The sequence below is a fragment of the Chionomys nivalis genome, chromosome 3 (genome assembly GCF_950005125.1).
Source record: "Chionomys nivalis chromosome 3, mChiNiv1.1, whole genome shotgun sequence".
In the NCBI taxonomy this organism is placed as follows: Eukaryota; Metazoa; Chordata; class Mammalia; order Rodentia; family Cricetidae; genus Chionomys; species Chionomys nivalis.
Genome location: NC_080088.1, coordinates 122,738,809 through 122,752,717, shown reverse-complemented (window position 1 = coordinate 122,752,717; position 13,909 = coordinate 122,738,809). Strand labels below are relative to the sequence as shown.

Sequence of the window (13,909 nt, the reverse complement as noted above, 5' to 3'; positions counted from 1 at the left end):
CATTGGCTTCAGAGCACTGGGCACTCTGTAAGGTTTTGTCACTAGCCACACACACCTTAGGGAAAGCTGTCAGGCCCACAGACGTCAGCAACAGGGGCCGCACATGTGACCTTTCCTGCTGAGCATCTCCATTTGGGGTTATCTAAGGGAGCCCTAGCTAGCCACTTGCCATGAATCACAGTCGCCATGTCCCACCCTGGTTACAGGGGTCACCATTGACTCTTTGCCTACGTGCCGCACCCATCATCCATGCTTGTGCATCATTGAAAACCCATCAAACACAGACAACAACCTTGGAGCAGAGTGGTCCTCCTGAGACCATGACTATCAATTCAAGGAAGCACTGCAGAGAGACCTAAGAGACAGGGATAACGGAGAAGGGACATCAAACAGAAACTATGAGAGAAGAACATTCTGGAGATAACAAGCCACAAAGGTGGGCTCCAGAATCCACACAGATATTCATTCTATCAGACTTGCCGAGCACATGTTGACATGTGGGCTTCTGGACATGGCCAACATCAGCAGCCCAGAATGGCTAAGGAGCTGAACCAGATTCAGTGGTGGCACACCGCGCAGGGGTGTGGGAAAGCCAGACTCGGTGGCTGCTGGCACTAAACAACTCACACCCTCTCTGGGGTTGAGCACACCTTTGTGGACCGCACTGCTCTCCATATGTGCAGGAGATGGAGCCACGCAGGAAAAAGCAGGTCAGCAGCAAGATCCAGCAAGATCGGGGCTGGAATGATCAGGGCAAGCGCTGCACACCAGTGATTGTAATTAGAAATATCAGAACATGTGTGTGATCTAAGGAAGGATGGGTGGCAGCAGAAGGAAACAGTCATGCTACTCTAGTTGAACATCAATGTGTTAGAGCCTAGAATCACCTAGAAGACAGGAATGCTGAGTGATTTTCTACAGCAGGTGGCCTTGGCAGGGTGGATCCATGCGACGCTGTCTTTATTGTTAATTAATGTGAAAAGGTCCAGTCCATCCTGGGCAGCACTGTTCACCAGGTGCAGAAGGGAGATCCTGAACAGGCCGAGAGGAGAAAGTTAGCCTGAAGCAAGTCAGCAAGGAGCAACCTTAGGGTCTTTCTACTCTTGCCTGTAATGTGACCTGCTTCAGACTCTTGGCTTGACTTCAGCCACAGACTGTGACCCAGGACTTTAAGCAGAATAATCCCATCCTCCCACTTCAAGGTTCTTGTCTAGGTATTTTATCACAGCAACAGAAATGAAAACAGGACAGCAGCTATTAAAAAAATCAACTGGAATTGTCAGAAGTGAAAGTCTGGAATCTGAAATAAGCCATTCGGCGGATGGACGGGAGAGCAGGCTGCAGAAGCTGAGACAGAATCCAATTTGCAGAAGAGGGAGAAAAAATATTGAAAGAAAAACTGATCACAGTGCTGAGGCCAACAGGATAATACCCATCAATCATGAAAATACGACCAGAGCCCTGGCAGGGAGGAGAGCGTGCGCTCTAAGAGATGACTGTCCCCGTGGCTCCAGAGGTGTCTAGAGATGTAAACGGACAGACTGAAGAATTCCAGCAAACTCTGCAATATGAACACGATGTCTAAAATCACTCATTGGGAAGCAGGCATTGCCAGGATGGGAATGGTCAGTGGGACGCACTGTAAAGACACGAGCCTCCCTGCTCTCTCACAGGGAGAAGCTGTGGCTCCGGCCACAGCACAGGGAGAAAGAAGCCAATTTAGGACAAAAGAGGACTGAAATAAGAGGCAGGGCACTTCTTGTGGTGATATACCAGTGACATCATGGGTGAGCCTGACCACAGAGCTTCAAGAGAAATCAGAGAGGCCTTCCCCCATCCGAGCGGTAGATTTCAACATCTGTCGCGGTAGGTGACAAAAACCTGCAGCGACGTGAGTCCAGATGGAGAGCATCCAGCTCATGGCAGAGGCTCCGGATCAGCACACCCAAATATGCTAAAACCAGAACCTGTCACTGTGTCCATCTTTAACTCGCCTGTCCCCACCCCCCCAATTCCCCCACTCCCAGGCTACCCTCCTCAATGTCAGCTCCTAAATGCTAAGCTCCTCCCACCATGAAGTTGGGTGTGGCCTCCTGAGCTTTCCTAACCCCACCTCGGAGGGGCCAGTCTTCTCGTCACCCATGTTCTTGTTTAAATGAGACCTTGCTGAGATGATACTGAACTCATTCATGTAGAGTGGCCACCAACCCACAATGAACCACACGGAGTCTGCCTGAGCTCCTGGAGCAGTTCCTATGTCTGTGGATATCCAGCTTTCTCTCCCAGAGTGTAAGCGCAGAGACACAGAGACACACAATGCCAAGCACGAGGCTGGGGTTCGAGGAATATGACTGAATAAGCAGGGGCAAAACCAAAAATCCTTCCCTAAAACCTCACTATTCTCTTTGTGTCTGGAAACATCTCTCTGGCCAGTGGGGAGCCTTAATTCCCAACTACCCAGTTCAGCCCCAAAAGAGTGGCTATACCTCAGCAGTGGGCATAACACTCCCACCAGGGTGTCCCTCACTTACTCACGTGGCTCCCAGGAAGCCTGCATTCTCTAACTCCCATAAGGTTAAGACAGAGTTCAATGGACCTTCCAGAAACTTCTGCACTAACTCTACAGGTCCCTCCAATTCCAAACTTTACCCAATGTCTTGGGGAAAGCAAATATATGTCTGGGAGCCCCAACCCCACAAAGTTCCCGCCCCAGTTCTCCAAGATGGCCAGGAAACTTTGGGTTTTAAGTTCTTATCCAAATCCTCCAGCCTCGGCTCTCGTGGTCACAACCAACACCTATAGATGGTCAAAAGCAGGTGCCGCTTACGACCTTCGAATGACTCTGGAGTCTCATCTGCTCTCCTCCTCCCTCGTGCTCCAGAGCCTCTAGATCAGTGGTTCCCAATCATCCCAGCACTGCATCCCTTAAATGCAGTTTCTCATGTGATGGTGATCCCCCCCCAACCATAAAGCTGTTTCATTGCTACTTCATAACTGTAAGTTTGTTACAGTTATAAACCGTGATGTAAATATATGATATATAGAATGTCTGATATGTGACCTCTGTGAAAGGGTCATTGGACCCCACAAAAGGGTCACGACCCCACAGGCTGAGAACCTCTGCTCTCAGTCTTGAGTCCCAGCCCTCTTAAGACAGGGCATAGACAGAGACAGGGCAACAGGTAGGGGCTGTGAGTTCAAGGCTAGGAGCCTGAACTGTGCACCAGCCCTGGCTTGTGGGCATGGTCAGCGCTGCTAACTCATCTGCCACCACCAAGTTATTTAATGGACTTCGAATTCCACAACATGTTTGTGATCTTTAAGACTGTTCCAAGGCTAAGCTGAAAATATTTTGGAAGGGAATCACACGAGAGGTCTGAGTCTTACCTCTTCATAAAACTTCACCTGGGGCACGGCTTCGTCGATTTCATTCAAACAGAAGTCTTTAAATAGCAGAAAGCCTAAAGGGAAAGACGAAAAAACTTCAGCTGGGGAGATGAGGAAATTTTAGCCCACAGGGCTTCTTTGAAATAATGTGTTTATCACTCAGCATCTCCCTCCCCTACTTCAGGGGGAAAATGGGGAACTGAAGAGTGTGAACCCGAGGACAGTACCATACCCACGGCTGGCTTGGTATTTTTTTTCTCTGCTTACAGCCCCTCCCATTGTCACCAGCCCCTGAGACCGCAGGTCACTATAGTGAGTTAACACTCGAAGAGGACAGAGACGCAGAGGATAGAGTTCACGTGACCACCACAGGATTCTTGTGGAAACAGGACGCCTGGGGCTGGTGGAGCTTCTGGGCCCTTCTAGGCCCTTTCCTCACATCCTAGCAAACACGTGGTATGCAAGCTACTCATTGACAAGGAATTCTTGCTGAGGACACCAGGACCACCGTGAAGCCAGCCATGCCTCATGCCTGGAACACCCCAACTCCCTGTCCCCCACACAAACAATTCTGAGACCCTTTATTCCTTCCAGTTGCTCCAAGGGCCACCTTTGCTCTGAGGTATGCCCAGGATGAGACACAACACTGGAGTCTATATGGGGGTACATGTCCCTGTCTGTGCAAGATTGCTCAAAGGTGAGCGTGCAGGTAAGTGTGTGCGTGCATGCAGGCTAGATGTCAGTATCAGGTTCTCCTGGTGAGCTCTGGAATCTGCCTGTCTCTGCACACCCAGGGCTGGAGGGAGAGGCGAGCACAGACACACCTGGGTTTTCAGATGGGCGCTGGGCATCCAAACTGAGACCCTCAAGCTTGCAAAGCAAGCTTATCTCACATAACTGCCCTGAGCACTTTCCAGCCCAGGAGAGTACATCCCTTTCCACAGCTTCCCCCACAGGCCCAGGCCTCTAGCTAGTTTTCTGAGTTTCAAGCCTCCTGTCCTTCACAACTTCACAACCACGATACCTAGCAGAAGCCTCACAGTCGAGCCTGAATAAACCAAGTACATTGAGGGTGGAGACACAGGAATCAAAAACTCCAGAAGGTTGGGGGCCATGAAGATGGCTCAGCCAGTATCTGCCTGCCAAGCCAGGAGAGGCCATTAGATCCCCTGGAGCTGGGTGTGAGCTGGATGGGAGCTGGGTGTGAACTGGGTGTGAGCTGGGTGGAAGCTGGGTGTGAGCTGGGTGTGAGCTGGGTGTGAGCTGGGTGGGAGCTGGGTGGGAGCTGTCAGGGGTTAGCTCTGGCATCTGAACATCCTTGGCCTCTGGAAGGGCAGTGAGCACTCTTAACCAACCGAGCCATCTCTCCATGCCCTGAACAAAACTCTCATAAGTCAGTTTTTGGGTTTTTTTCTTTTTTGGTTTTTTTTTAATGGAAACACCTTAATAAAAGAGTGGGCAAATAAATGTCTTGGCATGAAGGTTGAACACTTTGGGTATAGACACATAGAAGGGTCTCCTCCATGTGCCTGCCATCGTCTCAATGTAAACTATGTACTCAGAGACTCCCCTCCCAACCGCTAGGATAGCCAGGTTACCAAGACCATGCTCGGTATAGACCTCCCACATTGCTGGGGAGGGCTGGTAATGCCACTATCTCTGAATCCATAGGCACATTAAATTTTATTTTTAAAAAGACAATATAGAGGCAAGAGGTGTCAATCTTGCACCTAGAAGGCTGAGGCAGGAGGACTGCTAAAAGTCTAGACCAGCCTGAGCTATATAGTGAATTCTAGACTAGTCTGGGCTACAGGGTGAGACCATGTCTTAGAAATAAAACAAACAACAACAAAACAGTGGCAGGGGTAAAATAAAAAATAATTTATGATTATATAATTTCCTGGAGGAGGCATTTTATTATGCTGGAGAGATAACCAAAGTCTTGCCTTTGATAATTAAAAATTTTATATGGCCAATAATAGAAACAAACTCTATCAGTATGGCTTTCAAATATGCGTCCCTTATGTAATTAGCAGTTTTCCAACCACTTGAGATGGTTGAGTTTGGCACCAAAGAAAAAATAAACTTTGAGTACATTACATCCTTGAGCAAGCACAAAAGGACGGAATTGCTAACATAAGTTAACTGGAGTGCCTTTCTAAGCTCCACGGCCATTACCCTGACGCTGAGTGGGGAGAGGAGTCACGTGGCCAGCCAAGACCCCATGCTCCGAGAGTTCTCTGAAAGGCCTTCAGGAGGCCGTTTCCACCTTCCACATCTCTCCACACTTCGGGAATCACTGAGCAAGCATACACCCTGGCGCTACACTCTGCCACCTCATCAAGTGCCTTCAAACAAATGTCTTCATGCCAGCCTCATGACTGCATCACGGGAAGTATTGGGGAACACCACACATGCCTGCTTCATCGGGTGAGTGAGGTTACAAAACTCACATCATCTTCCTCTATACTTCGGCACAGTTCAACTTAAAAAAAAAAAAAAAAAAAAAAAAAAAGCCTTTGGCCCAGTGAGATGGCTCAGTGAGTAAAGGAGCTTCCCACCAAGCTGACAAGCTGAGTTTGATCCCCAGGACCTATGTAGCAGAAGGAGGGAAGCGACTCACACAAGTGACCTTTGACCTCCACAGGCGCACCTTCACACCCACACAAATAAATTATGCAATTTTTAAAAGGAAAGGGTCTTGGATCAGTTCCCAGAGGGTCTTCACCACTAAGGTTCTTTTGTTTTTAAATATGACAAAGTGAGCTGAACATTGTGGGATGCGTGGTTGGACATCGGTTTAAGTAGGAATCATGGTGTGAAGACCAGAGGACGGTGAAACAGAAGCAAGTTGGCAGCGGGAGACACTGCAAGCTTGCAGCACCCAGACAGGAGATGCCAGAAACTCAATGGCCCAAGAATAAAAACAAAATTATCCAAAGGGCAGACAGTGAACACTCACCATAATCATGTTGTGCAGAATAACAAACGGCCTTGGTAATAAAATCATCTGTATTGCATTTTCTTACAATGTTTCAAAGGTTAAGGATGCCAAGAAGCTCCAGATTCAACATGAAAAATGTACAACCTAAAATACTGTCTTGAAAGAGCAGTGTCTGTCTAGAAACTGAGCTATAATGCAATAAAAGACTTCACTGTTGTGCAATGAGATCAACTAATGCAATAGATTCACGTCAAGCTTTGGTGCACAGCACCATGAGAAATCACACAGCCGTGCAGCTCCTCAACACCAACCAGTGCATCATTCGGGTACAAACCTAGCCAGACATGTGTATGACTCCTCGGTTAAAAGTTACAAGGCACCAACGCATACAACCGAGAAAACGTAAGTAAGCAGAGAGTAACACCATGCTTGTGGATAAATGGACCCTAAGAAGACTGTGACTCCAGATGATGACTGTCATGGGAGAACGAAGGAGAAAGGCTTTGCAACCTTTGAGGTTAGCCAAGGTCACTAACAGCCTACTCATCTGTAGTAGAAAAACAGCAAGTGCACTTCAGTACGCATTGCCGCTTCCATTAGGAGCTGCACAAGAAGCTTGAGCATTTGGAGAAACATGCCTGCAAGCCATGTGTCTGCGAAAAGCCTTGCACGTAGACCCTTGGAAGAACTCTGATAATTCCACTTCCATACAAAAATATGTGAGTAAGAGGACTTAGCATTTCCACCCCAAAACACATAATACTGGAGCGTGGAGCCATCTCCTGCATTGTCAGCCATTGAAACAAGGGGTCAGAATCTTGTCCTGCATAGGGGATAATAAAGGGAACCTTAAACAGTAAATGGAAAAGCAAATTAATAGGAAAATAAATAAGGCACACATCCAGCCATCAGATACGGCACTGCATGCCCAGCTGCTGCGGGCCAATCTGACTAGCCCACGCTGTCAGTCCTCAGTGGGCCTCTCAATCCATCTCAGTTCCAACAGGAGCCAATGAATATAATAAAATAAGCATACAGCTAACTGCCTCCCTGACGCGCTTCCACATCTTTTAAGTTTAAAAATTTTAGTCACATTTGTTTGTTTACGTATTTATCTGTTTATTTCCATGTGTATATAGTGTGTGTGTCCACGGCAAGCATGTGGAGGTCACAGGAGTCAGTTGGGTCGGTTCCTTCCTTCAAGCAAGTGAATGCTGAGGCTAGAACTTGGGTTATAAGGCTTGGTGGTAAGAACCTTTACCTACTGAGCACCTTACTGCCCTCCTTGGTAAACTTTTAATTGTTCTTTTAATTTTGTTTAGGTTGTTCTTTTAATTTTGTTTAGTTTTTTGAGGCAGGGTTTCTTTGTATAGACTTGGCTATCCTTGAACTCTCTCTGTAGAACAAGCTGGCCTCAGACTCAGAGATCCGCCTCCCTCTGCCTCCTGAGTACTGGGATTAAAGGCGCAGGACGCCATGATTGTTCATGGTAAGGGAGCTTTTGCATGTGGGCTTAAACCTTCACAGGAAAAAAAACCCATATTGAGTATACTGCCATTGAACACAAGAGCAGCCATGTTACCCAAGTTGAAATCCAGGCTCTGTCTGTTCCCAGGAAACCCACACACTCTAGGAGGAGCTACAGGATCCTTTCTTTTCTCACAAAGTGCCATGAGTCCTGGGAACAGAGGGCAAATGGCTATCTAGGTATGAGGCCAAAGGAAAACCCATGGAACATCCTTGTCTGGAAAACAAAAGTGGAATGGGAGGAAACTTCTAGAACACTGGGGAGGGAAAAAATTGCACCCAACCTTTCCAATAGCTGTATTCCTTCCGGTTGTATAAAATGATCTTGTCACAACTGGCAGAATGCGCAGTGAAAGTCCCCAGTCCTAGAGCAGGGCAGGCTCCCCCAGGCCACAATCCTTCGCCAGTGTCAGCCCACGCTCCTTGTCTTCGGGGTCTCGGTTGTTGTGAGAAACAACTAAACCAAAACAACTCGGGGATGAAAGAGTTAATTCAGCTTATAGTCCCAAGGCACCGTGCCACTGGAGAAAGTCAGGACAGGAACTCAGACAGGGCAAGAACCTGGAGGCAAGAGCTGCAGGGGCCAGGGAGGGGTGTGTTTACTGGTTTGCCCTCGAGGCTTGCTCAGCCTGCTTTCCTGTAGAACTCAGGACCACCAGATCAAGGATGGCCCCACCTACAATGGGTTGCCCCCCCATCAATCACTAATCAAGAAAATGCCCCCCAGGCTTGCCTACAGATAATCTGATGGAAAAGTTTTCTCAATTTATGTTCCTTCTTTCCAAATGACTCTAGTTTGTGTCAAGTGGACAGAAGACTAACCATGACATCCTTCTACAGCACAAACACTGACAATTAGGCCGATTTCAAATGATTTACAAAAAAATGGAGATAGTCTAATAAACCACTGGACAAATATTACCCAAAGAACTGTGTAGAGCTACCCACGCACACTGGCGCTGTGGGTGTGAGGCAGGAGGATGTCACAGACCACATGGACCCAGCACGTCTAGACTGGGCGCAGGCAGACGTGAGCCCGGTCCACCTTGACTGAAGGTCAGGGAGCTTGAGTTTATTTTGCTCTCTCAAAGCTGTTAACAGACGTGGCTACAAACAAGAAGAGACACTGGCCTAGGGTGGTGTTAATTAGTATTTTGAGTGTTGAGTAGATCTGCTCCCCCTGGACCAAAGGTCGGAGAACTCAAATCTATTCCTTATGTCATGAAGTCTGTTGCCTCCCCTCCCCCTTTTGGAGTGAAGTATATAAGCTACACCTGTGGACGAATAACCGCGGTGGATTCAGTATTCACTGAATGTCCCTCCCGACTCTGATGCTGTTCTGTGTCCCTGCCTCTTATTTCTCCTCTATCTCTGTTTCTTTTGCCTAATAATTCTTATCCTCACGCTCCTACCCTGGAATATAGGAGTTTTGTCGAAGCTGGTTTTCTACACCAGACCCAACAAGACGAAGCCAATGAACAAGGTGCATCCACCCAGTGTTCCGTGCTGACTGTGTCCATGGGAACATCTTCCCAGGGGTACGAGATTTCAAACAAGTTCCCTGAAAGCAAAAGAGGATCTAGTACATCACACGTGTATCATGAGGAGCTCTCCGAGCTGTAATCCACTCACTCAGAAAGCCGACAGCTGCCTGGAACACAGGGACAGACTGGCCTGTTGAGGGAGAGGCTCCCTTCACCACACAAGCAAGCATCCTGTGCCCTAGGAAGCTGCAGTACCTCTAACCTCCAGTGTCTTTTCCTACCAGCCCTTCCCCAGCGCCTTCCCAGTGCTTTCCAATGTCCCTGGATGCTGCTGCAGACATTAGAAAACACACATCGCCCCACAGTGACACCTGTTTTGCCTCACGAAAGGCAGTCTCCACATCCCACCTTCCCAGTCAGCCAGGTCCAGCAGATAGGCTCCACCCACCATATCTGCATACTATATTTACTACTGTATCCACCATTCACCTGACCTCCACACACTAAGACTCTCACACTCTTCTCTCACTTGCCAGTCCTCCACAGGACATTCCTTGGCCATCTGCCCTCCAACTTCAGGTGGCTGGCACTTGCTGTGCCTTCAGGACTTAAAGCAAGCCTTACACGAAGCAGTAGCCCCAGAGTGACCCCCTCAGAGATCCAGGGAGCTGTCCATTTCCTCTTATCCCCCTGCATTAGGTTCTTAACTTTCCCAAGACATCACTAAGGAGACAAGTCTCCAGGCACACACACCCATGAGAGGTTATCTTGAGTTAACAGAGAAGACCTGTCCACTGTGGGCGGCACCATTCCCTAGCTGGGGTCCTGAACTGTATGAGTGGAGAAGCAACCTGCATTCATCACTCCCTGCTTCCTGCTTGAGGATGTAATGTGATCAGCTTCAGGCTCCCCCTGCCTTGACTTCCCCACCATAATGGGCTGTGCCTTGAACTGTGAGCCAGAGTAAACCCTTCCTCCTTATTTTAGGGTTTCTATTGCTGTGAAGAGACACCATGCCCACGGCAGCTCTTATAAATGAGAACATTTAATTGGGGCTGACATACAGTTTCAGAGCCTTAGTTCATTATCATCATCATGATGGTTTGCATTAAACATGGTGCTGGAGAAGGGGTGAGAGTTCTACATCCTGATCCTCAGGCAGCAGGAAGTAAACTGAGATAGGCATAGCTTGAGCAAATGTCTCAAAGCCCGCCCCCACAGTGACACACTTCCTCCAAAAATACCACACCTACTCCAACAAAGCCACACCTCCTGATAGTGCCACTCCTGGTGAGCTTATGGGGGCCAATCCGATTCAAACCACCACACTCCCTGAGTGCTTTGGTTAGGGTGTTTTATCCCAGCCACAGAGAAAGGAACAATGACACAAGCCGCCTTCAAACTCATGTCTTTCTGATTCTGTCTCCCATGTGCAGGGACTGGGCATACACTACCACTCAGGATTGGAAGTCTTCATGAAGATCTACATGCCTGCCCCTCATGGCAGACTGGCAGTCTGTGCCATAGGGCGCCATGACTGAGGTGACTGTGGTATGAGCCCTGGTCCAGTGTGAGCAATGTGTCTCTCGGCTCCTTCCCCACTTCCTGGAGCGGAGGGTGTTTCCTTGTGCTATGACTGACAGGTAGGACCATGTTCAGGGAGTGGTCCCACCTCATTGAGTAAGTAGCTTCCTCATTACTGTTTCCCTATCACCAGGTCAGACTTGTGTGAAGACAGGGGTTCACCCTCCTTTTCCTCTGTGTCCCCTGGCTAGGGTTGACAGGAATCAGCACTGTGAGAACATTAGCATGGTGGGAAGCCATGGAGGGTTATAGAGGAAGGGAAGTGTAGAGATGTACATGGGCTGCAGGAAGAATTTCAAAGGCCCCGATGCAGGCATTTTCAACAGAGTCGATGCCACGACTTCAGCTCAGGAAGGGCAAGTCCCCGAGGGACACGGATGGTGACAGGGATGATCTGCAACAGCACAGGGTCTCAAAGGTGCTGTTAAAGCTACTTTTTTCAGCGGCCCAGGGACCCATCTGCAAGAAACCCACATTCGATATGTATCAGCTGGACAGCATGGTGTTTGCTGGAAGCTTCCAACTGCCAAAAGGCCTGTGGGGAATCATTTTAATAAAGTGGGCAATTGTTTTATAAGACATGAAAATCCAGCTTGCAAGTCCAGAGCTGAGGAGATTTGAGCCAAGACACTTCCTGAACACTCAGCCCTGAGCTAAGCTGAAATTCCACATTGGGATAGATAGAGGCAGTTGGTTGCATGTCAGACCAGACAGAGAAAGAGGGCAGACTCAAGCCCAAAATTATTTATTAGATAAAGCTTTGCATCCTAGGCCACTAGGATAAAATTTGGGTGGCAGTCAAGTCCAGCAGATGGGAGAGAGAGCAAGATTTCCTTGAGACCAGTCGGGGGCAGGGAATACTTTAAAAACCATCATCTTCTGCCGAATAAGCACGCCCTCCCTTTGTGCCTTTTCTCTATGCAACATCCTGCATAACGGTGTTGTGAAAACTGCCTTGCTGTCCATCTCCTGAATTTATGTTATACAGTGAGACTCTTTCTGTGCACACTTTTCCCATCATCCCATCCTCCCATCCTCCCATCCTCCCATTCTCCCACCATCCTCCCATCCTCCCATCTTCTCACCATCATCCCATCATCCCATCTTCTCACCATCATCCCATCATCCCATCTTCTCACCATCATCCCATCATCCCATCATCCCATATTCCCATCCTCCCGCCATTGTCCCTTCCTCTCATCCCCTCATCATTCCTGATGTGAAACACTGTGAAAATGGCAGTTCTGCTGTAGTGCTCAGAGACTGTGGACCAGGGAAAGTGCAACGTTCAGCACAGATGTGATTTGTTTGGGAATATTCTCCATCTGCAGCTTCTTGAGTCCACAAGTGTAGAAGCTGCTGTTGTGGACACAGCAATGAGGGCAGGAGCCCAGTGCCCCTGGGGATGGCAGTGGGGACATTTCTCAGGAGGCAGGAGAAGGAAGGGAAAGAGTAAGAGGGAGCAGAGGCAAGTAGTGAAATCAAGGAGAACAAACTGACTGAGGCTGTTTTGCTGGCCTGCGTTCCTGAGTCTAGCAGATCTCTGCCCCGGTTAGAGTCACAGCGTGAGCCTGGTGTGATGTGGTGTGTCTGGTCAGTTAGGAAGGGATAAAAGTAACCACAGGACCACCAGTTATGAAAACGTCCTGAAATATCCTGGAGAGGGGATAATGCTGTAGGCTACAGTAGTAGCATGGAGAAGGACAGTGACGGGCAAGGACAGATGTGTCAGTCACCTGCCTGAGTGTCTAGAGAACAGTGCAGTCATCGATGCCCATAGGAAGTAGAACAAAAAACCAGAGGTATGAATGCGTGTGTGCCCATGCACGCGTGTGTGTGCACTATGCTGAGTACATGCACATGCATTATACATACAGTCACTCCTGAGTGCTGTGCACAGTCTCAGCAGGGAAGTATGTTGTGCTGTGTGCATGTGTGCACACTTTCCTGCACACGTATATGGATTACAAGTACTGAGTGCATGTTTGGGGTGCCCTGTGTGTTCTGATGGCTGGGTGTGCACGTGGGGGTTGAGCACTCTTCAAATGAGCCCCGCCTCGGCCCCTACAGATGCACGTGTTCTTTCCTAGTCTGCCCATGTGTAGAGAAAGGAAATGATAGCGGGGGTTAACTCAGCAGCAGCAGCAGCAGCAGCGGCAGTATTACATAAGTAGCGTGGCTCCTTAGGGAGTGAACCACAAGTACAGCCAACAGTGCAAGCGGAGGACGAAGCTATTGGTCTGAGCCTGGATGGACAATGCTGCTCATGGGAGGGGAAAATCTACCTTTAGAAAAAAATGCAAATAGCTTTACCAGCCTGTGAATCATGGGTCAAAGGTCAGGAGCCAGGGGTTCAAGCACAGGGTAGCAGATATGTAGCTAAAATGAACCTTTCCTGAATCTTCCTCTGAGCAGTGATGACTATGATTGCTTCTAGAATTTGAGTGATGGCTTAACAGGAAGACAAACAAGTTTCCTTGAGACACAGATGTGGCCCTTCCATCAGCGTTCACCTCAGACCTCTCATTTGTCCCCAGTTCCCAGGGTGCAGAGGCTGTGGGGAGGGCAGGTCCCCTCTCTGACCCAAGCTAACAGAGTGGCTGCAAGATCACCTTGTCAGTATCTGACGATGTCTGCTTCCTCTCCTCAGGGTCTCCCCCTGCATGGCTTTGTTATCCGAGGCAGAAACTGGAATCTCTGACTCTGACTGACCCAGGTTCCCCAGAGCTTGCCTGCCTGCTACCTTTTAGCCCTTTCTACTGAAAATTCAGTTAGCAGAACTTAGCTGAGCGCTCATTCCCACTCTCAGGAAGCCCAAAGGGCTCCTTAACCCTCTCCACCCCCTCCCCTCCTGCAGTGAATGACACACAAGGCCAGCGCCATTGAACCATTGATGCTGAGTCAAAGGGGCACCCTTGTCTTTCCTCTCCTGTGGTAAAAGGTGACTCTGAGCTAGAGGATACTGCACTGATGGAATGGGGAG

The 13,909-nt window shown here is 48.7% G+C and overlaps 1 protein-coding gene across 2 annotated transcripts in view; it reads right to left on the bottom strand.

Moving 5' to 3' along the window:
* Positions 1-13,909, bottom strand: part of Grk3 (G protein-coupled receptor kinase 3) — a 103,198-nt gene that overhangs the window by 53,499 nt on the left and 35,790 nt on the right. For both annotated transcript variants that reach the window (XM_057763841.1, XM_057763842.1), the window contains one exon: positions 3,388-3,461. In XM_057763841.1, the coding sequence (XP_057619824.1) occupies positions 3,388-3,461 (74 nt within the window). The remainder of the gene's footprint in view (positions 1-3,387; positions 3,462-13,909) is intronic.